Here is a 27,495-nt window from a genome sequence, read left to right as displayed (position 1 = left end):
AGTCTCTGCATCTTCGTTTGAAACGGCATGTTTTCGATGGTAGTGGCAGCGGGGAAACGTCCTGTAGCGCATCAACGTGAAGGTACGTGTCTTTGCTCCTCGCCTTTGCTCCTCGTCGCTGCATAGTTTCAGAGGCTTCGCTGAAAGGAGGGTTCCTGGCACACGCGCGTAATACTCCCCCGAGAACTGTGTTATTGGGTTTGCCCCGACACATTTGTTTATTTTTAGCTCAGATCTGATCGCCTGTGCGGGGAAAGTGGCTAAACGTGGCAGATTATGCGGAATCGTGTTATATTAGACAGGATGGTCCCAAATGTCAACGATAACTTCAAGTAATTATGTTTCGGTTTTCACACTCTTGTTAGGCTTTAAAACCTATACCATGGACCAATACCTCTTTAATCACGATTCAATAGCCCATTGCGATATGAAGGTCCTTATTTCAATTTGATTCAACACCAAGGAATAGGTTTGGACCGGGCTGGAGGTCTTAGCCCCAGCCTGGAGGTTCTGGGACTGAGCAGGAGGTCTTAGCCCCAGCCTGGAGGTGCTTGGACTGGGCTGGAGGTCTTAGCCCCAGCCTGGAGGTTCTGGGACTGAGCAGGAGGTCTTAGCCCCAGCCTCGAGATGTTGGGGCAGGGCTGGAGGTGTTAGGACCGGGCTGGACGTCTTAACCTCAGCCTGGATATATGGGCGGGGCTGGAGATGTTGGGGCAGGGCTTGAGGTGTTGGGGCCGGGCTGGTGGTCTTAGCCCCAGCCTGGAGGTGTTAGGACCGGGAGGTCTTAGCCCCAGCCTAGAGGTGTTAGGACCGGGCTGGAGGTCTTAGCCTCAGTCTGGAGGTTCTTGGACTGGGCTGGACGTCTTAGCCCCAGCCTGGAGGTGTTAGGACCGGGAGGTCTTAGCCCCAGCCTGGAGGTGTTGGGGCCAAGCTGGTGGTGTTTGGATCAGGCTGGAGGTGTTTGGACCGTGCTGGACGTCTTAGCCCCAGCCTGGAGGTGTTAGGACCGGGAGGTCTTAGCCCCAGCCTGGAGATGTTGGGGCCGGGCTGGAGGTGTTTGGATCAGGCTGGAGGTGTTTGGACCGTGCTGGACGTCTTAACCTCAGCCTGGAGCTGTTGGGACGGGGCTGGTGGTCCTAGCCTCAGCCTGGAGATGTTGGGGCCGGGCTGGAGGTGTTTGGATCAGGCTGGAGGTGTTTGGATCAGGCTGGAGGTGTTTGGACCGTGCTGGACGTCTTAACCTCAGCCTGGAGCTGTTGGGACGGGGCTGGAGGTGTTTGGATCAGGCTGGAGGTGTTTGGACTGGGCTAATAGAATATATTTTTTAATTTTTCTATCAAACAAGCACTTTCTGTTCCAAATACAGTGCAAAATGTCCAAGAGCTAAGATTCAAGTACTGCCAATATTTGTTATTATTTCCTGACAAAACACCCCATTAGATCAAATATACTGAACAACACTGGCATTCATTGAAAACGGTGCTTTACTTTTACTTTTTGCTACAATTGTTCGGTTCCTCAATGACGCAAGCTCTCCTTCCCCTGATCTACAACCCTAAATCGATCCACGTTGAACATATTTGCATATTGATTCGAAGAGGGCGTACACTATTGAATAGATATCGATAATAGTTGCATCCCTAATGCACAGTAAGTGAGCGATGTTTTTTCCAGTGACCTTCTGTGAGCTGGAAGCATGTTGTATTTAAATATTTACAAGTTTCCTGCCACTAGGATGCAACGGAGTGATGCCACGTCATCTACTGTCACGGGTAAACTAGAACAAGGGACATGATCAACCTTTGATACAAAATCTTACTTAAAGCAGTACTAAGTGACGTGTTTACCTTAATAAATCCTTTTCTTCTGGGGGTAATGCAAGTGTTAGTGGGATTGGAGGGTCTTTCATCTCCCCCTGGTGTCTCTGACCATAAAACCACAATTGCAACTTGACTGCCACCGGACCGGAGCCACCAATACACACTAATAGAATCACAAAGAAGAAGCTAACAGGCTAACGAGCAAAGCTAACTTTGGGCTAGCGCCACTTAAATAGTATTTACAGCCAAGTTTGAGAGAAAAAAATGACCTCCATTGTGCAATTGGCTTGTTGCACGGTGTGGCTATGCTAGTTTCTCTGACCTGGACTTGTGAGCGCCGCTACTTCCTGTCTGTATTCTTTTCCTGGAATAAAAATCATATTTTCTAAAGATTGCGTTGTGGGCAGCGAGTTCCTGGTAGATGATCGTGATGTAACGAGTTCAGATCGGAGACACCGGTGATCATAACGGATTGATAGTTTGTCTTGAAGCTAAAGGCTAACATGCTATAACAGAAATGGATTAAAAGGCACTATTTCCAATTGTATAATGCATGAAATGAATGTTAGCCTTTAGCTTCAAGACAAATTCACTGATCCTTATAAACATAGACGTCTCCTCTACGGAAATATTAACACTGTACAGCAACTCGTTCACCTGCAGGTAGTGATCATCTACCAGGAACTCACTGCACCAGAGTCTGTAGGAAATACGAAGATTCGAACGGGTCTAAGCTAATCTTAATGGAATTTAATACGGACAGGAAGTACTAGCGCCCACAACTTCAGCTCAGAGGAACTAGCGTAGCCACATTGTGCAACAAGCTAATTGGATGTACAATATTCCTCTGTCCCTTTGTCTTTTCTGTCAGTGCAGTATTTACTCTCACGGACAATTAATGAGTTAAAAAAAATCAACTTGCGACAACACCTGCAGTTGCGCTTTTGGCCTCTAGGGGCAAGAGTTACTTAGTTCTCTAGACCAGACATGTACGTATCAACTCGTCTAAGCTCAGGTAAGAACATATCTCAGTGTGGAAAAACAGTGGCCTGTTCCTTTCACTGAGCACATTTTCCCCAGTTCAGCTTTACCCAAATCTGAAAGCTTCTCGACCGGAGCTTACACCCTATGGGCCCACGAGGGTAACGCCTCATTTGAAAGCTAAGACCTACTAAAGTGATCTAAGATTATTCCTTGCGTTGTCGTCACTTTTTTGTCACATTCTTGGTGCTTTTTAGTAACTGTTTTGTTGCTTTTTGTAACTTTTTGTTGCCTCTGTTCAAGAAGCTTTTAGATTTAGGTAAAATCAAAAAGGAGAAAATGTGCTCGGTTAAGGCGAGGGTGAGGAGGTTAAGTAAGGATTAAACAACGAGGAGCCGTGCATTAGACGGTTATAATGCACGACGCGGAGTCAAGAAGTGTTACTCCGCGTCGTGCATTATAACGTCTAATGCGGCTCCTCGTTGTTTAATCCGCTTATACCAGGGTCCCACAAACGTAACATTTATAATAAATGTTTTTTTCATTGACTAAACTCACTAAATCTGCCAGACTACGGGACTATTTTGTGTGGGTTATTAGCCGGTCACTGAAGGCTGGTCTCAGAGCGAGTCATTCTCCGCAGCTATTACGAGGATCTCAGTCAGGCTCAACGACACAACATCAGCACAGAATCACAACACAACAGGACTAACCCGGAAACACTTTTCCCTGGAAGTAAACACCGATATGCGGCACTCGTGGGCAGGAGTTATTTCACTTTTACGCTGTTTAACCTGAAGCTTAAGCTAGCTAGCTCAACCAGCTCAACTGTTTATGGAAACAGCTGCGGTGGAGTCGCTCACACCTGGGCCCCAACTGAAACTTTTATGTTTGACTTTACTAATCCAGACAAATATGCTTCAATGCAGGATCCTTTTATGTACGCCTGAAAATCATGAATGGCTTTAACCGTTTTCAATAGAAATGTAAAGCTCGTATTTTATTAACAGTAGCTAACCTAGCTGCTCACTCTCCTCTACAAACTTTTATCAAACGTTTGGTTTTGGCCAAAAACGTTGAAATTAACACAAAATCCATCTCACCCTACTTTCCTGTCAGTCACTAATTGCTCGTTTATCTGATTCAGCTGTGTCATGCGTTGCTATGGCGACGCCACAGCGGAGTGACATCCCAGTGATTTAACTACCGGACTACGTGTGCGGTTATACCAAAATAATGCACCAGCCAATCAGAATCCAGTATTCACCCAGACCATGGTATAATGCCTCGTAATTAATAGTTTTCCCATATACTTCACTTATTAATTGTCGAGTAGTTGTTAAGTGTTTCACACTTAAAGTGATAGTCTGTAAATTGAAATGTTTTACAAATGTAATCTGATTGTGTATAAATTTGACTTAACGTAAGAAATATTAAATAATTATATTTTTGTAAAGTCCCTCCCTTCGCTGATTTCAGCAACTAATCAGAATCCCCGGGAAACCATTTTGACCAATGAGACGAGCTTTTCCTGTTAAACGGCCTGTCAGGACCAATCAGGGAAGGGGGGAGGAGCTTGATCCTTCACTTTTGAAAATTCTGTTCCTACTCTCCTCATTTTGCAAACTAGGAGTGGTCCAAGAGGGAAGGATTGTTTACTTTCCAATCTCTCCTAGCTTTGCAAACTTGCAGACCATCACTTTAAAGGAACAGGCCACAGTTTTTCCACACTGTGATATGTTCTTACCTGAGCTTAGACGAGTTGATACGTACCTGTCTGGTCGTTGTGCCTGTGGAAGAGCGTGGTCGCTTCCAACTTCACCCCCGTTTGGAGCCATAGGAATACACTGGGAGAGGCAAAATGCTAACAACACCTTTGGTCTTTTGGACTGAGGGCACAAAGACCAGACTCATCTAAGCTCAGGTAAGAACATATGTCAGTGTGGAAAAACGGTGGCCTGTTCCTTTAACTAATGAATCTATTAGGCTGAACAAGGTGCAGTTATTACAAAGTGTGACCAAAGCGTTACATTGCCTTCAAACTGGCATTACATCTACATTTCTTGGAGAATAGTGTCTATTTTCACTGTTTGTTAAAAATACAACAATATCACGGCCCGAGAGACTTTTAGCTGCAGTTGGAGACAATCTTCTGCTACAATTTTGGATATTGTAATTTCGACTGATTCCTCGGTTTGATGGAACGTTTGCAAATCTTAAAGGGACTATACAGAGTTTGAAAATGTCAAAATTATGTATTTTCCTCCCCCTACATCAGGGGTAGGCAACGTCAGGCCCGGGGGCCAAAACCGGCCCTCCACCATCAAACTCTTGCCCTCGAGATGATTTTGAGAAATGTTATGACCCAAATCAGAGATCGAATTCCTGCTAAAGTACTCTAGAAATGAGAAAAATACTGTCAATTCCTTAAAATGTCTTAGCAGAGCATCCTTTTAGGCCATAATCCTGAAAGAATAATCATCTAAAGCAGGGGTGTATCGGTACACATCACCAGAGATGGACCTTTTTATCTGAAATGTAATCATTCTACACAATTCTAACCGAACCACTAACATTTTACTGTGAGACTGAGCTGGCATGAAGGTTTTAAGCTTAAATAGAGGCATGGGGCACAAATTAAACCTCTGCTAGTCGAAGGTTTTGCGGCACTAACTACCGATACGGCCCTTCACCCTGGGTACGCTTCAATATGCGGCCCCCCATGAAAAAAGTTTGGACACCCCTGATCTAAAGGAAGAAATGACTTAGATCTACTTGAATTAAGAGATTAAATCTAAAATTTGAGTAGATTTGGTCTGGCCTTAGAGCAGATTAAACCTATTCTTGCCAATGGAACAAGGACGTTTTGTTCAAGTTATTTTTTAATTCAGATTATCCATCCATCCATCCATCCATCCATCCATCCATCCATCCATCCATCCATCCATCCATCCATCCATCCATCCATCCATCCATCCATCCAACCATCCATCCAACCATCCATCCATCCATCCATCCATCCATCCATCCATCCATCCATCCATCCATCCATCCATCCATCCATCCATCCATCCATCCATCCATCCATCCAAGGCAAGGCAAGGCAAGTTTATTTGTAGAGCACAATTCATACACAAGGCAATTCAAAGTAAGTAAGTAAGTAAGTAAGTAATCTTTATTTATATAGCACCTTTCACAGGCAAAGGCCACAAAGTGCTTCACAACACAGTTAAAAACAGAAGTTACATACAATATAAAAAAGGGGTCAAAACAACACAGAAATCACAGCAGCCCAAAAGTAGCTAATTAAAAGCTTGGACAAATAAATGCGTCTTAAGTTTGCATTTGAAAGAAACAACAGAGTCAATACAGCGCAAAGAGGGCGGAAGACCATTCCAGAGCCTGGGAGCAACAGCCTGGAAGGATCGGTCACCTCTGGTACGAAAACTTGTACGTGGAACCTTTAGCAGGTTCTGATCCACAGACCTCAGAGCCCGCGCAGGGGTGTAAGGCTGGACCAGAGCGCTGATATAGGAAGGAGCCTGACCATGCATGGCTCTGAAGGCTAGAACCAGAACTTTAAACTCGATCCTAAAAGACACTGGCAGCCAATGAAGCTGTTTTAAAATAGGGGATATGTGGGTCCTCCTGTTTGTGCGGGTCAGAATTCTCGCTGCAGAGTTTTGCACTAATTGCAGTCGAGAGAGCTCCTTCTTGTTAAGACATGAAAACAAACCGTTACAATAATCTAAACGTGAAGACACAAATGCATGGATGATCAGCTCCAAATCATTACGTGAGACCATATTCCTAAGTTTAGAAATGTTCCTTAGTTGAAAGAAGCAGTTCCTGGTTAGCTGCTTACAGTGCTGCACTAATGACATGTCTTTGTCAAAAATAACTCCCAAGTTACGAAGGCTTGGTTTCGCAGACTGGCCTAAGTCACCCAGGAACTGTTTAATCCCTGGAATAGAATCATCAGGTGCGATTACCAGGGTTTCCGTTTTGTCTGCATTTAGCTGCAAAGAGTTTTCGCTGAGCCACTGTTTTATTTCCACAAGACAATGGAGCAGAGAGTTCAACTTCTGGATTTCGGACGGTTTAAAGGAACAGTAAAGCTGGATATCGTCAGCAAATAGGTGGAAAGAAACATCACTGAACCTTTTGATGATCTTTCCCAAAGGGATCAAGTACAACAAAAATAAGACGGGACCTAAAACGGACCCTTGAGGCACTCCACACAACAAACCCACAGACTCAGACATTTTTTGGTTAGCTGTAACACTAAAGCTACGCCCCGATAAATATGAGGAGAACCACTGTAGAACTGACCCCGACAGACCTACTTGATCCCTCAGTCTTTTCAGGAGAACCTGATGGTCAACTGTGTCGAAGGCTGAGGACAGATCCAAGAGAACTAGAACAGTGTGTTTTCCAGAGTCAGCAGACATCATAATGTCGCTGGACACTTTCAGTAAGGCCGTTTCCGTAGAGTGTTGTTTACGGAAGCCTGACTGAAATGGCTCGTGGATGTTGTTTTGATCCAGGAAGAATGTAAGCTGTTCACAGACCACCTTCTCAAGGATCTTGGACAGGAACGGGAGTTTTGAGATAGGCCTAAAACTATTAAGATCCGTCGGATCTAAACCTGCTCTTTTTAGTAGTGGCTCCACTATGGCATGTTTAAAGGCACTAGGAAACACGCCAGTTGACAAAGACACATTAACCATTTTGGTAACACAAGGGCCAATTACCTCAAACACTTTTTGAAAGAGCCTGCAAGGAAGAGCGTCAGAAGAACAAGAGGACGGCTTCATCTTGGACACCAGTGCCGAAACATCAGCAAACGTCACAGTCTTAAATGAGGACCACATGCTGGACACAGGCTCAAACTCAGCAGGGGTACCACACAGGAGGGGCGGGATTTTATCCTTAATCATCTTAATTTTGTTAGTGAAAAATCTCAAAAAGGCATTACTGTCAGCTTCACAAAAGACAGGGGTAACTGGAGCAGCAGGACAAACCAAAGAATTTATTGTGTCAAACAACACTTTGGGATTTTTCTTATTCAATGATACCAGCTGACGGATATAATCAGATCTGGCATTGTCAACCATCACATTGTATGATGACACAAGATCCCTGAGATAGAGTCTGTGCACCTCAAGTTTAGTGGATTTCCACAGGCGTTCAGTCTTACGACACAGTCTCTTGAGTCCTAAGATATTTTCATTTGTCCAAGGACACGCTTTTTTCTGTGACAAGTTAGATTTAACAGGAGCCACCTGATCCAAAATTGTTACACAGTGATTGTTGAAACAGTGAATGAGATCGTCCACATTGAGACAGTCCATGACTAAAAGCGGGTCAAACATCTCAGAAAAACTATCTGCAGTATTTGGAGAGATGACACGCCTCTGAGACCTGACAGCTGAAGGCTTGGGCTCAGGACTAAAGTGCAGATCAAATAGAACAAGACTATGATCACTCATATGGACATCAATCACAGACATGTTTAAAATGTTTAAACCAAGCGTAAAAACTAGGTCTAAAATATGGCCTTTTTGGTGAGTGGGCTCGGAAACATGCTGCTCAAAATTAAAAGCTTCGGTCAACGTTAACAGTTCCATTGCGGGGGAAGATGAGCAGTCATCAACATGAAGGTTAAAATCCCCAAGGATTAAGACAGATTCCAACTTTATTATAGAGGATAAAAAGTCACTGAAATCCTTTAAAAAGGCAGCAGCAGGGCCAGGAGGCCGGTAGATCAAGACACAGTAGAGTGGGGACGAAAAGCCCACCTTGATCATCTGCGATTCAAAAGATGAGAATTCTTGGGACTGGGACACTTTGCATTTGTGGACATCCCTGTGCACATAAGCCAGGCCACCACCACGGCGACAGGGGCGGGGCTTCCCAACTGCAGAGCAGCCAGCTGGACAGAGATCATTTAAATGAATGAACTCTTCCTCTCTCTGCCAAGTCTCCGAAAGACACATGATATCCATCTTTTCTCTTGAGAAAAGATCGTTCAAAGAATGAGATTTATTCGCAATAGAGCGAGCATTCAACAGGCCAACACGGATAGTAGATGACGTCACGAAGGCAGTGTCCGTGTTACGCAGCGGGATTGGTCGAAGGCACCTCCAGCTGGTCCAAGCGGGAAAAGCCGGCACAAACACGGAAGTCGGTGATGGCGATGAAAACTCCTGACCACAGCTCCAGCGCTGTGATGGGTCCAGGACACTCGTAGTAGTCCGAGCGGGCGGCGGCGTGGACACCCTGCCACACGCATCGAGGAGAGAAATCTGGCGCAGGCACTGAGCGCGATCCCGGCGGCCGAAAACAGCGGAGCCCCCACGCGCTGCTGCACGCCTACGCTTAACCTGGACACCAGCCCGAGAGCCTCTTTTCTTGGATCTCCTGCGGACTCTGCCCGGCGCCCGACACAGCAACAAGTAGTCAGGTGAGCCGGGATCGATGATGAAAGGAGGAGGAAACGTCTGTTTGTAGCTGTTCCGTGTATCAAACAGGCTCTCCATTGACTGCTTTATACGAAACAAAGAGTCCCGATCATAAGTCCGTAAAGCCACACATCCCTTTGTTATTTGGGCTGATATGATCACATATGTTGACAAAATGACCATTAGTAATCTACACAGCAGGAGACGAGCCTTGGCACTGCCAGTCACAGGCGCCATCTTCAATAGGTGAATCCCAATTCAAAGTGCTTCACAGTTGCATAAATATAAGAAAACAAATACAATCAATAAAACATCAACATAGAATTAATCAATTACAGTAAGAGGCAAGAGTATAGATAAAATACTTTCAGTTATATCCATCCATCCATCCATCCAACCATCCAACCATCCAACCATCCATCCATCCATCCATCCATCCATCCATCCATCCATCCATCCATCCATCCATCCAACCATCCAACCATCCAACCATCCAACCATCCATCCAACCATCCAACCATCCATCCATCCAACCATCCATCCATCCATCCAACCATCCAACCATCCATCCATCCATCCATCCATCCATCCATCCATCCATCCATCCATCCATCCATCCATCCATCCATCCATCCAACCATCCATCCATCCATCCATCCATCCATCCATCCATCCATCCATCCATCCATCCATCCATCCATCTTCTTCCACTTTTCCGTTGCCGGGTCGTGGGGGTTGTTGGAGTTGCCCAAATCACGTTGCACCAGCCCCCTATGGCTCCTCCTGCAGGTGGTGGGTCCACAGAAGGACGGCCTCACGATTCAAACCAGGCCTGTTGGTCTCTCATAAGGGGCTTCTGAGCCACTCTTTGTCTGACCCGTCACCCAGGACCTGTTTGCCCTGGGAGACCCTACCAGGGGCACGAAGCCCCCGACAATATAGCCCCCAGGATCATTCGGACACTCAAACCCCTCCACCACGTTAAGGTGGCGGTTCCAGAAGGGGTAATTCAGATTATTTTGTATAATTTCAAGTGAAAAAGAAATGTTTTTTACAGTAAAAGTTAATTTGTCTGATTTCCAGTGGGATTTCTATTTGTTCGATTGTCATTAGCGTTTTTATCTGCTCTTAGATTTACTCAAATTTAACATAAAAAAAAGTCATTTATCTATTTTAAGATGGACATTTTCCCAGTGTATATGATGTACAACACTGGCATATGTAGAAAGTGATGCTTTACGTCAATTGCTTCAATTGGAGGGTCCGGCCCTTTGGTCTTTTGACGATGAAGAAAACCGGCCCTCCACCGAGCAAACTTGCCCACCCCTGGTCTACACGTTCCAACAATGTCCTAATGTGTAGAATTAGCTCAGACCTGTTCCCCACAACTGCCTCTAAAATCCTCAAAAAGGTGTTAATTCGGGTCCGAAGTGCCGTCATGCTCGTGCTTAATATAGAATCAATCAAATATATAGTTTTTTAGGCTCTGGCCAGAAGAACAAGCCCATATCTAGATCTTGAGCTGTTGGTTCACGGTCAGGGACTTGTTTTGCACATTTTGTATCATAATTGAAAAGCTGTTCTGATCATGTGAAGTTCTCCCCTGCTGTTTGAGCGGCGCTAACGTTACATAACAATCTGTCACAGTAAGACTCCGCTGACAAAATCACATCTTACACTTGGAGAAGAAGAAGAAGTGCTAATTGTGTTCTCGTCAGATCGACTTGGTCCCGGTTTAGACCCGTTTTAGTCCCTGGTTTAGGGGCTAGTTTTTCCTCCTCTGCTCGTGTGATTTCTCCTGGCAGACGGATGAAAGTGCTGGCTCATGTGTTCGAGTGGCAGCTGTGATTGGGTCATGCATAATGGATAAAGGCCATAAATGTTTGTGGTTTTGTGGCTACAGCATTTTTTTTATTTTTATTAACAAGCAGCCACACACTGAGACTGTTTACTCTGGCTTTCCTTTGTCAAGAAAAACATTTACAGTTTAGACATTTGTTTGTGCAGGGCCTTGAGCGAATACTATGAAATGTGTGAGGAAATATTCTAACACCAAGATGCATCTAACTTCTGCCAAATTGTGTAATTGTGCCAAAATGAAGGCGTGAAATGTCCTTAAACCTCTTAACTCCCACCTGAACGGATCCCATTTTCTCCAGTTTGGCTTTACCCTAATCAAAAAGCTTCCTGGGGAAAAAACACCAAAACAGCCACAAAAAATGAGAAGAAAACAAGGATGTAAATGCAACAAAGATGTGACAAAAATGTGACAAAAATGTGACAAAAATGTGACAAGAAAATCAACAAAAATGTGACAAAAATGTGACAAAAATTCAACAAAAATTCAACAAAAATTCAACAAAAATTCAATTTTTTTTAAACAAAAATGTGATAAAAATTAAACAAAAATTAAACAAAAATGTGACAAAAATGTGACAAAAATTCAACAAAAATTCAACAAAATTTTTGGCTTTACCCTAATCAAAATGCTTCTTGGGGAAAAAACACCAAAATAGCCACAAAAAATGAGAAGAAAACAAGGATGTAAACGCAACAAAGATGTGACAAAAATGTGACAAAAATGTGACAAAAATGTGACAAAAAATCAACAAAAATGTGACAAAAATGTGACAAAAATGTGACAAAAATGTGACAAAAATTCAACAAAAATGTGACAAAAATGTGACAAAAATGTGACAAAAATTCAACAAAAATTCAACAAAAATTCAACAAAAATTCAATTTTTTTTAAACAAAAATGTGATAAAAATTAAACAAAAATTAAACAAAAATGTGACAAAAATGTGACAAAAATTCAACAAAAATTCAACAAAATTTTTGGCTTTACCCTAATCAAAATGCTTCTTGGGGAAAAAACACCAAAATAGCCACAAAAAATGAGAAGAAAACAAGGATGTAAACGCAACAAAGATGTGACAAAAATGTGACAAAAATGTGACAAAAATGTGACAAAAAATCAACAAAAATGTGACAAAAATGTGACAAAAATGTGACAAAAATGTGACAAAAATTCAACAAAAATGTGACAAAAATTCAACAAAAATTCAACAAAAATTCAATAAAAATGTGACAAAAAATCAACAAAAATGTTAACCTGGCTAACACCATGCTGCTGTGTGCGCTCGAATTATTTCGAACTGCACAACAGCCTGGGGACCATGGCCCAAATTTTCCAGTGGATTTGGGAACCAATCACAGAGCGAGAAGGGACGGCAAGATGATGACGCTATTCGATATACGGAAGCTTGTAGTTTATTTACGGATAAAAAAAAAAAAAGTTTATTTACGGATCAAACATGACAGCAGCAGACACGATGGTATTTTGCGATCAAGCTTTAGACCTTGTTCTAAATAGTTTAGCTCAAAAGTTTACAGCGGGTACGTCATACGTCGTCTCATACGATGATACGATTGGCTGTGGCTACATGAAGACGCATGATAGACTTTTTTTTTTTTCGTATCGCCCAATAAACGACTATTGACGATCGTAAACCACACCTCTCCTACGAGAAAATGAATTGGTGTCCCCAGACTAAATATCACTTGTGATTTTAGTCTGGTGTTAGCCAGGCTACAAAAATGTGACAAAAATGTGACAAAAATTCAACAAAAAATCAACAAAAAATCAACAAAAAATCAACAAAAAATCAACAAAAATTCAACAAAAATTCAACAAAAAATCAACAAAAATTCAACAAAAAATCAATTTTTTTTAACAAAAATGTGATAAAAATTCAACAAAAATTCAACAAAAATGTGACAAAAATTCAACAAAAATGTGACAATAATGTGACAAAAATTCAACAAAAATTCAACAAAAATTCAACAAAAATTCAACAAAAACTCAACAACAAAATGACAAAAATTCAACAAAAATGTCACAAAAATGGAAAGAAAGAAAGAAAGAAAAAACATACAAAAGGTGACACAACACAGCAACAACGCGAGGAAAAAGATCAGTTTTGTGGGTCTTAGCTTTCAAATGAGGTGTTACACAGGCCTATATAACAGCCAAAGAGGACAGAATGCATTTGGTTTAGGCGGGTGGTAAGCGGTTAAAAGCATTACATTGGATTCCAACTGGCTTTAATCAACATTTAAAGGAACAGGCCACCGTTTTTCCACACTGAGATATGTTCTTACCTGAGCTTAGACGAGTTGATGTGCACCTGTCTGGTTTTTACGCATGCGCTCAGTCACGCAAAAAGACCAAAGATGTTGTTAGCATCTCCTCCTCTCCTCTATGGGGCCAAACGGGGTGTTGTTAAAACCAAACTCTGATCGATCAATGCTTAGTAGAGCTGTGTTCATCTCAATACTAACACATGATTTGTAGTACTTGTACTTGTCTTTGTTTATAGTGTGTTTCTATATATGTTGAGTCCAGTTTACATTTATAGTATGTTTATAATCATATATTTTTGGTGCTCTTGAGTGCAGGTTCTTAAAATGTGTAAAAGCAAGGTCAGAAAAGTCAGAAAAGCCTTTATTGGATTAAAAAGCTAATGTGTTTCGGCTCATAGACCGTCCCCAGCCGAAACGCTTTGGCTTTTTAATCCAGTTAGACATGTAAAATAAAAGCCCTTTACCTTTTATAACCTAATTAGATTGCCTCTGTTTTTTTGCTTCTTCATCTACTGGCTACAATACTGAATAGCATAATTGGCTTGTTGCACGGTGTGGCTATGCTAGCTCCTCTGACCTGAAGGTGTGAGCGCCTGGACTTCCTGTCTGTTTTCTTTTCCTGGAATAATCATCATATTTTCTAAAGATTACGTTGTGGGCGGTGAGTTCCCGGTAGATGATCATTTACTGAGTTCAAATCATGAAGTTCAGATCAGAGACGCCTGTGATCATGAAGGATCGAGAGTTTGTCTTGAAGCTAAAGGCTAACATGCTATAAAGATATATATAAAGGCACTATTTCAAGTTGTGTAAAGCATTAACCGCTTAAAAATTGACGAAAAATGACAAAAATGTGACAAAATAATGACCAAAAAATTACAAAAATGTGATAAAAATGTGATTATAAAATTGACAAAAAAGGGACGAAAAATTTATGAAAAAGTGGCAAAAATGTCACAAAAATGTCACAAGAAATTGACAAAAAATGACAAAAATGTGATAAAAATGTGATACAAATTTGACAAAAATTTGACAAAAAAATGGCAAAAATGTGACAAAAAAAATTACAAAAATGGGATAAAAAATTGACAAAAATAAAATAAAAAAAATAAAATAAAATAAAGTTACCAAAAAAGTGACAAAAATGATGGAAAAAAAAATGTGATGACGTGAGGAAAAAAGATCCTCTCGGTTCAGGCGGGAGTGAAGAGGTTAAATTAGCCTTTAGCTTCAAGACAAACTCCCTGATCCTCACAAACATAAACGTCTCCTCTATAGAAATATTTCTACCAGAAACTCACCGGTCTGAGCTAATCCTAATGGAAATGAATACGAACAGGAAGTACTAGCGCCCACAGCTTCAGCTCAGAGGAACTAGCGTAGCCACATTGTGCAACAAGCCGATTAAAATGTGAAAAAATATTGGAATATTACCCAGTTCCACCTTTTGTTAAGCTGTCAGGTCTCCCGTTTGGCTGTTTCAGTTGCAGAGTTCAATAGTTGAGTTGAATAAAAGAGTTGTATTTCAAAAGTATTAGTGGAGTACAAAGTTATGTATAGTCATGATTGTGTGTTGTTGTTAAAATGATGATCTGTGTTGACCTGTTTACATCTGTCTGTCGTTTCACGCTTCATCTCCTTCAAACACAGGCCGAGCTGCTGAGGCTGACTCTGAACCACATTATGTAACTCTGACTTTGCCCTTGTTGTTTCTCTTCCTGGTTTGTAGCGGGCCAGTGATGACGTAGGACCGTGATTGGACAAATCTCTGCTGATCACCATGGCGACCGGGCGTAAAGGTGTGTGTGTATTTCTGACGACGTGTCTCTGTCAGTCTTTCAGACGTGGTTTTCGCAGCGGTTCCACGGGAACAATCGGAGCCGCTCAGACGTGACATCAAAGCCGGGAGGAGAGAAAGTGCCTTTTGTGCTTTAATACTTTGGCGATGGCGCCGTTGTTCACATGGCACTGACGAGATCTCACATGAGCAAAGAGCCAGAGCTTTTCCTTTGTGTTTCTCCCTCAATTTTACAAATGTGTAAAACCAAAAATCATTTAACAACAAAGTCAGCAAGACGAGAGAACACGTTTAAAAATGTGCTGCCCGAGGCAAGATTGGGCTTTTGCCTCCCCAGATAAAATATATCATATAATTTATATACCTTTATACCATTTACACATGTTTGTGTGTTTATTAATTTTTTCCTGGTCAAAGATTTTTCTGAACTTTCTTCACTCAATCTGGACGCTATATATTTTTGATATATTTTGTGGCTGTTTTTGTTGTATATACTGTATATTATGATTATTATTGTTGCTATAATTAGCTATTTTTGTTAGAGGAGGGAGCCTGCACTTCTGATTTAAATGTATAACCGCGATGCTGCACAGCTCCCCGGGCTGTAGAAGGACCAGGGAGGACCAGGGAGGACAGGGAGGACAGGGAGGACCAGGGAGGACCAGGGAGGACCAGGGAGGACCAGGGAGGACAGGGAGGACAGGGAGGACCAGGGAGGACCAGGGAGGACCAGGGAGGACCAGGGAGGACAGGGAGGACAGGGAGGACCAGGGAGGACAGGGAGGACCAGGGAGGACCAGGGAGGACCAGGGAGGACCCGGGGAGGACAGGGAGGACAGGGAGGACCAGGGAGGACCAGGGAGGACCAGGGAGGACCAGGGACGACAGGGAGGACCAGGGAGGACAGGGAGGACCAGGGAGGACCCGGGGAGGACAGGGAGGACAGGGAGGACCAGGGAGGACAGGGAGGACAGGGAGGACAGGGAGGACAGGGAGGACAGGGAGGACAGGGAGGACCCGGGAGGACAGGGAGGACCGGGGAGGACCGGGGAGGACAGGGAGGACAGGGAGGACCAGGGAGGACAGGGAGGACCGGGGAGGACAGGGAGGACAGGGAGGACAGGGAGGACAGGGAGGACCAGGGAGGACAGGGAGGACCAGGGAGGACCGGGGAGGACAGGGAGGACAGGGAGGACCAGGGAGGACAGGGAGGACCGGGGAGGACAGGGAGGACAGGGAGGACAGGGAGGACCGGGGAGGACAGGGAGGACAGGGAGGACAGGGAGGACCCGGGAGGACAGGGAGGACCAGGGAGGACCGGGGAGGACAGGGAGGACAGGGAGGACAGGGAGGACAGGGAGGACAGGGAGGACCAGGGAGGACCGGGGAGGACCGGGGAGGACAGGGAGGACAGGGAGGACCAGGGAGGACCAGGGAGGACCAGGGAGGACCAGGGAGGACAGGGAGGACCGGGGAGGACCGGGGAGGACAGGGAGGACCAGGGAGGACAGGGAGGACCGGGGAGGACAGGGAGGACCAGGGAGGACCAGGGAGGACAGGGAGGACAGGGAGGACAGGGAGGACCAGGGAGGACCAGGGAGGACAGGGAGGACAGGGAGGACAGGGAGGACAGGGAGGACCAGGGAGGACAGGGAGGACCGGGGAGGACAGGGAGGACAGGGAGGACCGGGGAGGACCGGGGAGGACCGGGGAGAACAGGGAGGACCAGGGAGGACCAGGGAGGACAGGGAGGACCAGGGAGGACAGGGAGGACCGGGGAGGACAGGGAGGACAGGGAGGACCAGGGAGGACCAGGGAGGACCAGGGAGGACCAGGGAGGACAGGGAGGACCAGGGAGGACAGGGAGGACCGGGGAGGACAGGGAGGACAGGGAGGACCAGGGAGGACCAGGGAGGACAGGGAGGACCAGGTAGGACCAGGGAGGACAGGGAGGACCGGGGAGGACAGGGAGGACAGGGAGGACCAGGGAGGACCAGGGAGGACAGGGAGGACCAGGGAGGACCAGGGAGGACCAGGGAGGACAGGGAGGACCAGGGAGGACAGGGAGGACCAGGGAGGACAGGGAGGACCAGGGAGGACCAGGGAGGACAGGGAGGACCAGGGAGGACAGGGAGGACAGGGAGGACCAGGGAGGACAGGGAGGACCAGGGAGGACAGGGAGGACCAGGGAGGACAGGGAGGACCAGGGAGGACAGGGAGGACCAGGGAGGACCAGGGAGGACAGGGAGGACCAGGGAGGACAGGGAGGACCAGGGAGGACCAGGGAGGACAGGGAGGACCAGGGAGGACAGGGAGGACAGGGAGGACCAGGGAGGACAGGGAGGACCAGGGAGGACCAGGGAGGACCAGGGAGGACAGGGAGGACCAGGGAGGACAGGGAGGACCAGGGAGGACAGGGAGGACCAGGGAGGACCAGGGAGGACAGGGAGGACCAGGGAGGACAGGGAGGACCAGGGAGGACCAGGGAGGACAGGGAGGACCAGGGAGGACCAGGGAGGACAGGGAGGACCAGGGAGGACCAGGGAGGACAGGGAGGACCCGGGAGGACAGGGAGGACCAGGGAGGACCAGGGAGGACCAGGGAGGACAGGGAGGACCCGGGAGGACCAGGGAGGACCAGGGAGGACCAGGGAGGACCCGGGAGGACCAGGGAGGACCCGGGAGGACAGGGAGGACCAGGGAGGACCAGGGAGGACAGGGAGGACCAGGGAGGACCAGGGAGGACAGGGAGGACCGGGGAGGACAGGGAGGACCAGGGAGGACCCGGGAGGACAGGGAGGACCGGGGAGGACCAGGGAGGACAGGGAGGACCGGGGAGGACCGGGGAGGACCAGGGAGGACCAGGGAGGACAGGGAGGACAGGGAGGACCCGGGAGGACAGGGAGGACCGGGGAGGACAGGGAGGACCAGGGAGGACCAGGGAGGACAGGGAGGACAGGGAGGACCAGGGAGGACCAGGGAGGACCAGGGAGGACCAGGCACTGCCAGACTCTTCCACTTTCTGTTCAAGAGTTATGTCCAAATGTCAGTGATGTTGTAGATGGCGGGGTATTTAAAGGGCAATTCGGCGCCCCCTCCACCAGATGGCGCCCTAGGTGGCCACCAATGGGCATGGTGGGGAGCTGACGTTGCTGTAATACCAGGGCAACTCCCAGAGACACTTGGGAGCATTGATTCTTCAAACGTCCTAAGAACGGCTTAAAATCCTGGCTACAAAGAGTTTTTCTTTTTCTAAAAATGACCCATGTGGCCTCGCTGGGGTGGGTGAAATTTTTTTAACCGCGCTAGTTTTTGTTTATCAGCCCGAAATTTTGAAGCATTTTCAGTACATTGACTGGCTCCAGAGTCTGTCAATCAAGCTCTGGAGCTCTGTGGAGGCTCCGCCCACTCCTCGAGCGCAGGGCTCCGTATAGGAAGAGATAGAGCGGTAGGGTTGGGCGATGTCCCCTTAATTGACCGTTGACGATGTTTACAGTGAACCATCATGATGGACGATGATATCGTCCATTTTTCATTATAAGCATTTTTTTAAAGACATTTACATAGCCTTTATATGCTGCATATTACTATGTATGTTAAGAAAACGTGAGATTGCAGGATAAATGGATCTAAACTAAACATGATCTGAACAGAGTCACGGAACACGACTTTTGCAAAAGAAATGTGTTAAAACTCGTGCGTAAAGTCTGAGAGGAGAACGTCATCGGCTCCTCAATACCAAGGCTCTTATCACACTAATACGAATGTAAATCGGAGCTTATTATTTGCATTTACTCAGTTTTAACGCAATGTTTAAGAAACAGTGGGTGAACGGGACAATATTTAGAAGTTTGCGTCGTAGCTTACATTTTTTAAGCCGCTCCATGCGCTGCCCGCTCCGTGTGCTCGTAACTTCGTACCTCCTGCACCGCCTTTCTCTCTCGTCTCTCTTTCCTCTCTCGGTCCTTCGTGAGAATAATCCGTGTGCTCAGCTAGCTCCGATGTGAGCGCCATCTCGTCATTTTAAAACGGTTTAAGTTTCCGTACGCAGCAAAGCAAAACCACGCGCTGTTAAACTTTGAGCTGCAGAGAGAGAGAGCTCCGCGCGTCTGAAACAGAGCAGCTGCGTCTTTACTTTGATAATTACGGCTAACACATCATGGCTTCTGGCAGGCCACTGACACTAGCGCGCATATTAGTTACATCCGTGATTTAATTTACAGTGCAATCCCTGCACAGTTTGTGGGTTTACAAGGCCTACAGAAGATCAGTGCCTGTTTCTGACAGGAGGGGGCGTGGCATCACGATGGTGGCTCTACATCGTGATGTTGCTCATCCATCACCGTCCATCGGCACAACCCTATAGAGCGGCCATTGAGGTTCACACAGGACCCGCTCATCTTTGTTATATTATATCTTTGGTGGCCACCTAGGTTGCCAATGCTCTGAAATAGAAGTTGTCGCCATTTATTTTATTTACACACATATTTTTAAGGTCATGCCAGTCATACTGTACGATTTTGTGACTTGAGTGATAGGATGTTCCTCTCATGATTAGTTCTTCGACAATATGAGATATTTGTCAAACTTCATTAAAACAAAAAAGAATAAATTATTGATCTCAAGTTGATCTCATGTTACAGTATATCAGCAGCATTTATGAAATTAAATATTCTGTCATCTATACATACTGTATGTTTCTGTAGTATTTTCATTTTTGCATACATAATAACATAATAACCCTGCACTTCTTGGGCCTAAAACAGAAATCCATAGATACAAAGGCCATTTCAGTCACCAAAAGCAGCTCGAAATCACACAAAAGTTGAGCTTCTCTCATCTAAATCATTGCAGATTTTTCTGATTTATTAATTACAGTTTGAATTTGTCGTCAGAATACTATATTTCCCCACATGTTCCTTTTTAACTCTTTAATTTCGCTGACGATGAGAGGTCGCGTCTCTGATTTGGAAACTGTACATTGCATTTCAATTCCACAAACAAATGTTTAAATTCTCGGTCGCAGGTTCCACGTCCAAAGGCGCGGTGCGTTTCCCTGACGACGACGCCCCGCCCGGTTCCCCCACACGACGGGACGACCAGTCAGATCTCTGCTCCCTCATCGCTGTTCGGGAGAAGGACGGCACCTACTTGGTCAAGGTGTGTAAACCGCCTCATAATGAAAATAAATGAATAATTATCTCTTTAACTTTATTATTCTTTCCTCTTTTTCCAGGCTGGTTTCCTGAAGAGTCACCACTGCTACGAGATCGTGTTCATTGTCTCGGACGTCCCGACTTTAGGCAAAGACCTGTCCTGTTCACACACGTCCTCCCCCACCAGACGCCCCCCCTCCACACTGAGGGTCAACCGCATCAACTCCACACTCGAGGGTGAGCGCTACATGCCACAAAACCAACGATTTAGATACGGTTACGTGAGTGGTCACATGATCCAAGTATAGCTGCCCCAAATTAAAGAGGGTGCTATATTTTGAGGCGTAGTAACACCTTAGGAGCACTTTGACGTCCGCGCAGTAAAGTGAATATATTAGTACGCGGACGTCGAAGTGCCCCTAAAGCAGAGCCGTGGGAAGATGTTTTAGTTAGGGGGCGCTGAGGGACAAAATTTACCCCCAAAATACTTTTTCTGTGCATGAATCCTATTTATTAACCTCTTAACTCCCGCCTGAACCGAGAGCATTTTCTCCAGTTCAGCTTTACCCACATCCTGTAGGCCAGAGTAACGCCTCATTTGAAAGCTAAGATCTACAAAAACTCATCTAAATGGATCTTTTTCCTCACGTCATCAGATTTTTTTCCATCTTTTTTTTTTGGGGGGGGGGAATTCAACTCATTTTTGGGGTAATTTTTTGTCTTTTTTTTGTCTTTTTTTTGTTATTTTTTGGTCACATTTTTTGTCTTTTTCTCTCTTTTTTTGTCGGTTTTTTTGTCATTTTTGTCATTTTTTGTGTCATTTTTTGTATCATTTTTTTTTGTCATTTTTTCGTCATTTGTCACTTTTTTTGTATTTTTTTGTTCTTTTTTTGTCTTTTTTGTCATTTTTTGTCTCTTTTGTCATTTTTTGGTCACATTTTTTGTCTTTTTTTGTCTTTTTTTGTCTTTTTTGTCATTTTTGTCATTTTTTGTGTCATTTTTTGTGTCATTTTTTGTGTCATTTTTTTTATTTTTTCGTCATTTGTCACATTTTTTGTCATTTTTTGTTCTTTTTTTGTCTTTTTTTGTAATTTTTTGTTCTTTTTTTGTCTTTTTTGTCATTTTTTTGTCACTTTTTTTGTCAATGTTTTCTCACTATTTTGTCACATTTCCATCTTTGTTTTCGTCTCAGTTTTGTTGCTATTTTCACACCTTTTTTCCAGAAGCTTTTGGACTGGGGTAAAGCTGGAGAAAATGTGCTCGGTTCAGGTGGGAGTTAAGGGGTTAATATTGCCTGCAGTTCACAAACTATCCACCAGGGGGTGCTGCAGCGCCCTCAGGACCCTGGGTTCCCACGGCCTTGCCCTAAGGTGTTATTACGCCGTACAATGTAGTTTCCCGGACAAACCAACTTGCTCTCTGTCCTGATTCGGCAAACGCCATTTAATGGTGTCGATCTTCTCCTTTGTTTTCTATGGGCCATGCCTAGTGGGACATGTTGCTGTCTGTATCTACCTCCAGATTTGATCTTGTTTGATTGCTAAAGGCTAACAGCTATAGGAACATACATTAAGAAGGCTAACAAACACTTTTCTTTAAAATTTCTGATCATTATAACGCTTTGCAGCTAACGTAGCGCAATAAATATATGTGTTTGTTTACTATAGATACAGATGACATCTTTGTTATAAAAGGGGGCGTGGCTTCACCGAGGAGGAAAATAGAATCTTTTGGGAAACACAATTTTCCACTCTATATTGACTTATTTACCACACATAAACAAAGCTCAGTAGAAGTGAAAAAACGACAGTCGTAGCTAGTGCTAGCATTAGCACAATGCTAACTTGAAGCATGATGTTAGCATTCTCTGTTATTTATGTGTTTATGGGCGGTTGAACCACTTTGCTCCTCTCCATGTCTTTGTATCTTTCTTTAATAGAAAACTATAATCACAATTCAGCATTTGTTAAAGTAGTTTTTGAATAATTAGAGAAAGTTTAGATTTTTCTCCAAATTGTTTTCCCCCTTAAATTCTGCTTTTTTCAATCACATAGCACCAGTCTATATCACACTACAATGATGACGAAACCTTCTGTTGGTCTGTAAATGCAGTAAATTAGAATAACTGCCTTGTATAAAAGTGCTCTCTCAAAATGGCTGTAGTGAATGTCTTAAAATAGGCCTCTGTCTCTTTAAGAACCTCTGACTCTTTCCGACACGCCCCCTCCACACGCTGTCTGTGGCATCTGTGGGGAGGGGGTCCTGCTGAGGAGCAGTGGTTGGTTACTCGGCTGGTGACGAAAGCTCGGAGGCGTCTCCAGGAGGTGGGGCCGTTCCTTTACAGATTACTCAAAAATACGTGAATGTGCCAAGGCAACACTTCAGGCATGTTTTTAATGAGGGAATGACAGAATAACAAGATGTAGAGCCTGAAAAAGTCGATTTTGCACAATACCCCCCATTTAACTGTTTTCAAACATGACCATATATGGGCGATTCCAGAGATGCCGACAGTATCTACTGTAGTTGTTCACGGCTTGATCGTTCTGATTAATAAAAATGTGACTTAAAGTGTACATGACACATATTTTATATTTTGGTAAAAGTTTTACCAGCTCTCTTAAAATTGTGACAATTTTTATGATGTTTATACTGTAGTTTGACTTCCTTATTGGACACTACCAAGAAGTGACATAGATACAGACGGCATCTCTGGAACCGCCCATATATGGTCATTATTTGAAAACAGTTGAAAACAATTTTGAAAAAACTAAAATTTTCTCTAATTATTCAAAAACTACTGTAACAAACGCTGAATTATGAATATAGTTTCTACTAAATAATGATACAAAGACATGGGGAGGAGCAAAGTGGTTCAACAGCCCATACATACATGAATAATGGAGAATGCTAACTTGATGCTACATGTTAGCATCTGGCTAATGCTAACGGTTAGCTAGCGCTTGCTACAACTGCCGTTTTTTCACTTCTACTGCACAATCTGCTGTGAGAAAATATCCATATGGGCCTGATTTACACCTGACTTTATTTGTATGTGATAAATAAGTTGATATTCCACCAGAAAATGTCAAAAAAGAGTGGAAAATTGTGTTTCTCGAAAGATTCTATTTTCGTTACGTCAATGGGAAATGAGTGCTGTGAACTTTACCTCTATCTATGTCACTTCCTGTCAGCTTAAACATAAAAAATAACCTTTCTGCCCAACGTTTCTTCATTAAATTTGCTGCTTCGCTGAAATAAAATGATAATTATGACTTACAGCGGGTGTTATCCATTGCACACTGCAGATCCAATTATGTCGTTGTAATAATTGCAATAACAACTTGACATTGATTAATTGTGCCGCCCTGATTTGCAGCGACGCTATAAATAGCCACATCACTGCCTTTACTTGTGCTGACAGACACAGACATTGATCTAAAGGCCAGACAGTGCATTGTGGGTCTGGCCCCTGATTGCACTTACACTTATGAAATATGAGCTGATTATTGGCCTTTCTTTGAAACCTTTGAAAGGGAGGCAGCCGGGAAAACAGACCTCACACTTTCGCTTCGGGAGGTTGAAATCCTGCTGTAATGATTTCAACACTGACAATGTGTAGAACAGACATTACAGAGTCTTACTTTTCGCTGTTTATCCACAAAATTATGCAGCGATTTCCAAGCTGAGACGTCCAGACCTCACGACTCCCACGTTCTCGCTACTCTCGCATCTTTGGGAGAACTCCAAGAGAATGACTTTTTTTTTTTTCTTCACGGGCCGCTTGCCAAAACGTTTCCCGAGCAGGAGGCAGGTTTACGACTTTGCCATTTGGCACGTCGTTCCATAAAGTTAATTTGACAGCTCTTAGTGACTCCTTAAAGGCGACGTATCAGGCAAAGTCTTTATCTTTCCATCATCGAAAACTACGGGGGCTACTTTTGCAAAATTCCAGCAATTTTAAACGTGCAATGGCAATTAACAGGAAATGAAAGTTTCTTCTTTAGAGAGAGATATGAACTGAAGACATTTGATTTGATTGTATTACACTGAAATATTTATCACAGCAGAGATGAAATGTCTCAAAGAAATCATTTTTTATTTGTCTGAGGGGTTTGAAGAGGACAGAGTTTTAGGTTGTGTCCAAAAAAGAGCTTTGGGAAATGGAACAGACTCATTCCTTGTTTGTATCAGTCTTTAAAGGGACTATACAGAGTTTAAACATAATGTATTTTCCAGCCATGTCCTAATGTGTAGAATGAGCTCAGACCTGTTCACCACAACTGCCTCTAAAATCATGAACTGTCACTGAAAAAGGTGCTAATTTGGGTCTGAATTGCCGTCATGCACGAGCTTATTATAGGAGGTGCAGTTACACGTATGACCTGAGGTGGCAGTAGTGAGTATAAAATGGCGAACTTGCATCTATCCCCTTTAAGGCAATAAAACAGAGCTGTAAATAAGACAATGTAAAGTTCAGGTGAATGAAAAATCCAGGCAAACATAATGTCCAAATAAGTGTCGGCAGCAGGTGGTGATGAGCGGTGCGGGTCCTGAGACTCTCCAGCACGGCAAGAAAAAACTCAAAAACCCAGGGGGAGAAAAGAGAAACCTTGGAGAGAACCACAGAAGGAGAGATCCACTCCCATGGACGGACAGGCTATAGACCCAGGGCTGATGGGAGTCTCTCAGCAGACGGGCCAAGAGTTCAGCAGGGTTCCTCCGTTCGATCTAGACCAGGGGTGCCCAAAGTGGGGCCCGCAGGCCAAATATGGCCCTGGAACAATTTCGTTGGCCCACCAGAGGGTTACCTACTTTTGCGCCACATTTGGTTGACGCTAACTCTCTTCCATTCATTCTCAATGGTAAATATGGATGCAGTTCACTTTTTGTCCACCAGCGTCAAATTGGGGGCGCTGTTTCACTCCTTTCGCAAAGTTAAGGAAACACTATTGTAGTGTCTTGGTGTTTATCACAGTGTTGTAGCATCAACTTTCCCATTTTTCCAACTTTTATTGCAAAGGTCGTTGACATCAACAAAGGTACATGTTAAAAATTGACTTGTATGCTTTCAGGCATTTTCTTTGAGTTAACAAATGACTTATGTAAAGTCACTGTAGGGCTACTGTAAAACTGTGCTGTTTACATTTTGCGCTCTCTTGGTGATTTTGTTCAACTAGAACTAGGATTTTGCCATAGTTAACATTTGTTTTAATACAGCAAGTTATTTGCGTAGGTAAACTCAAATGCAAATATACAAAAACAAACAAAGTAACTATTATTAATTGCAGTTATACATGTTTCACACTTGACATCATCGCAACCCTCAGGCAGTTTTTCATTTTGGCCCTCGGAGACAAAAAGTTTGGTCACCCATGATCTACGACACTATGTGAATAGTAATATTTATATACAACAAACTACAGATAAAAGATATATTGTATCATACAAAGACAATGTATGCAGTAAGAAGAGGATAGCGCTCAGTGTACTGTACTTCTCACTGCAGTGTTTCTCCTAAAGCAGTTTTACTTCAGGCTGTGGGTCAGAGCTTTACCTCACTGACCTGATCATCAGCTAATTCAAAGAGGTTTGTTTTGAACCTAGTCTTAAATGTAGAGACTGTAGCTGCTTCTTAAACGTGAGCTGGGAGCTTGTTCCATACAGTATAACCGGAGCTTCGTAGCTAAAGGCTCTACCTCAGTGATTTTGGAGACTCGAGGAATCACTAGTAGCCCTGAGTTTTGAGAGCGGAGTCTTTGGAACGATAGCGTCTTGGACTAGACTCCAGGAGACACCGCGCTGATGTCCTCAGATAAGACTGGAGCCAGTAGCATTTCATTTCTATCGGATCCATTCATTATTCCTCCTAATCGCGTCACTGCTGTTTATCTGATCTGTGACGAGCACCGTGTAACTCGATATTCTGGATTCTCTCTTTTCAAACTGGAGATGAATCCGAATGAATCTTGTGCCTGTGTTTCTGCAGGAGGAGTGAAAGTGACGTGCGAGTATAAAACCCACCAGGAGGGGGTGCTGCAGGAGGAGCTGACGCTGCTGACCAAAGGGAAGAGGGACAGTTCTCTCAAGGTCAAACTACAAGCCAAGATCATCGGTGAGTTGTGTTTCCTCCACCTCTATAGAAGCGTCACACTGCAAAAAGTGGATTCTAAGCAAGTAAAAAATGTCTTACTTTAAGAAATAAGTTCTTATCTTTTCCCTAAAAAGTAATAATGTTTTGCTGAGCAAAGTTTTCTTGAGAAAAAAAATCTTATTTTAGGAAATAAAATCTAGCCATTTCTTGTTCAGATAAATTTGCTAAAAAACATGCTCATTTTTCTTGTAACAAGAAAGAAAAACTTTTTGAATCTTCTTCAGCTTTAGACAAAGAATATTTTTTCTTATTTTTAAGAAAAACTAAGATCACAAGAACTCTTAATTTAAGAACTGATTCTCACAGATAGAAAATACATTCCATTCTTTAAAGTGGAATAAGTGAATCCTCCAGCAGGTGATTCTGGCCATCAGCCTGGCTCCACATCATGGAGACGGGTCCCGGGGTGAGGGCAATATTTTCCTTAAATATTAGATTTTATTAAGAACATTTTGCTCAAAAATGTGTGTAATTTAGAACATTTTGCTTAAATCAAGCAACATTTAAGTAAAATATCCCACAATTTTTCACTAAATAAGAATGTTTTCCTTAAATTATTCCATTTTCTGAGGACATTTTGCTTAATTCTAGCTATTTATTTGCTTAAATGTAGAGTTTCTTTCTTGTTTTATGATAAGAAAAATATTCTAGAAATACGAATTCTTAGCAAGAAAAAAATGCTGACCCCATTGGCAGAATTTTTTCCTTAAAGCAAGACAAAATGTCTTGTTTTAAGACACTTTTTGCAGTGCAGCGCCGATTCCTGGTGACTTCCCCGCCCTTCTCTGTCCGCAGACCCCCACCACGGGACGCCCATGCTGCTGGAGGGCGTCAAGTGCCTGGGGCCGCTAAAGGACTGCCACTCCAAACACTGCACGAGGAGAATATAGGACTGTGAGCGTCTGTGTTTCATCCACTTGTAGTAAAAGTCGCACTTCAGAAAAACCCCGAGAATGAAATCTTTAGTTTTACTTTTTT

General features: G+C 43.9%; 1 protein-coding gene across 1 annotated transcript; it reads left to right on the top strand.

Moving 5' to 3' along the window:
* On the top strand, positions 1 to 27,495 carry adisspa (adipose secreted signaling protein a). The gene is made up of 6 exons (XM_079553509.1): positions 1 to 82; positions 15,140 to 15,209; positions 20,234 to 20,367; positions 20,444 to 20,600; positions 26,353 to 26,478; positions 27,313 to 27,495. Exons 2-6 carry the CDS (start codon positions 15,191 to 15,193, stop codon positions 27,405 to 27,407), a joined length of 531 nt encoding a protein of 176 aa, XP_079409635.1. The 5' UTR covers positions 1 to 82; positions 15,140 to 15,190; the 3' UTR covers positions 27,408 to 27,495.

Source organism: Gobius niger (genome assembly GCF_951799975.1).
Source record: "Gobius niger genome assembly, chromosome: 3".
NCBI lineage: Eukaryota > Metazoa > Chordata > Actinopteri > Gobiiformes > Gobiidae > Gobius > Gobius niger.
The sequence above is the reverse complement of the archived record's forward strand: the minus strand, read 5'-3'. Positions and strand labels throughout refer to the sequence as shown.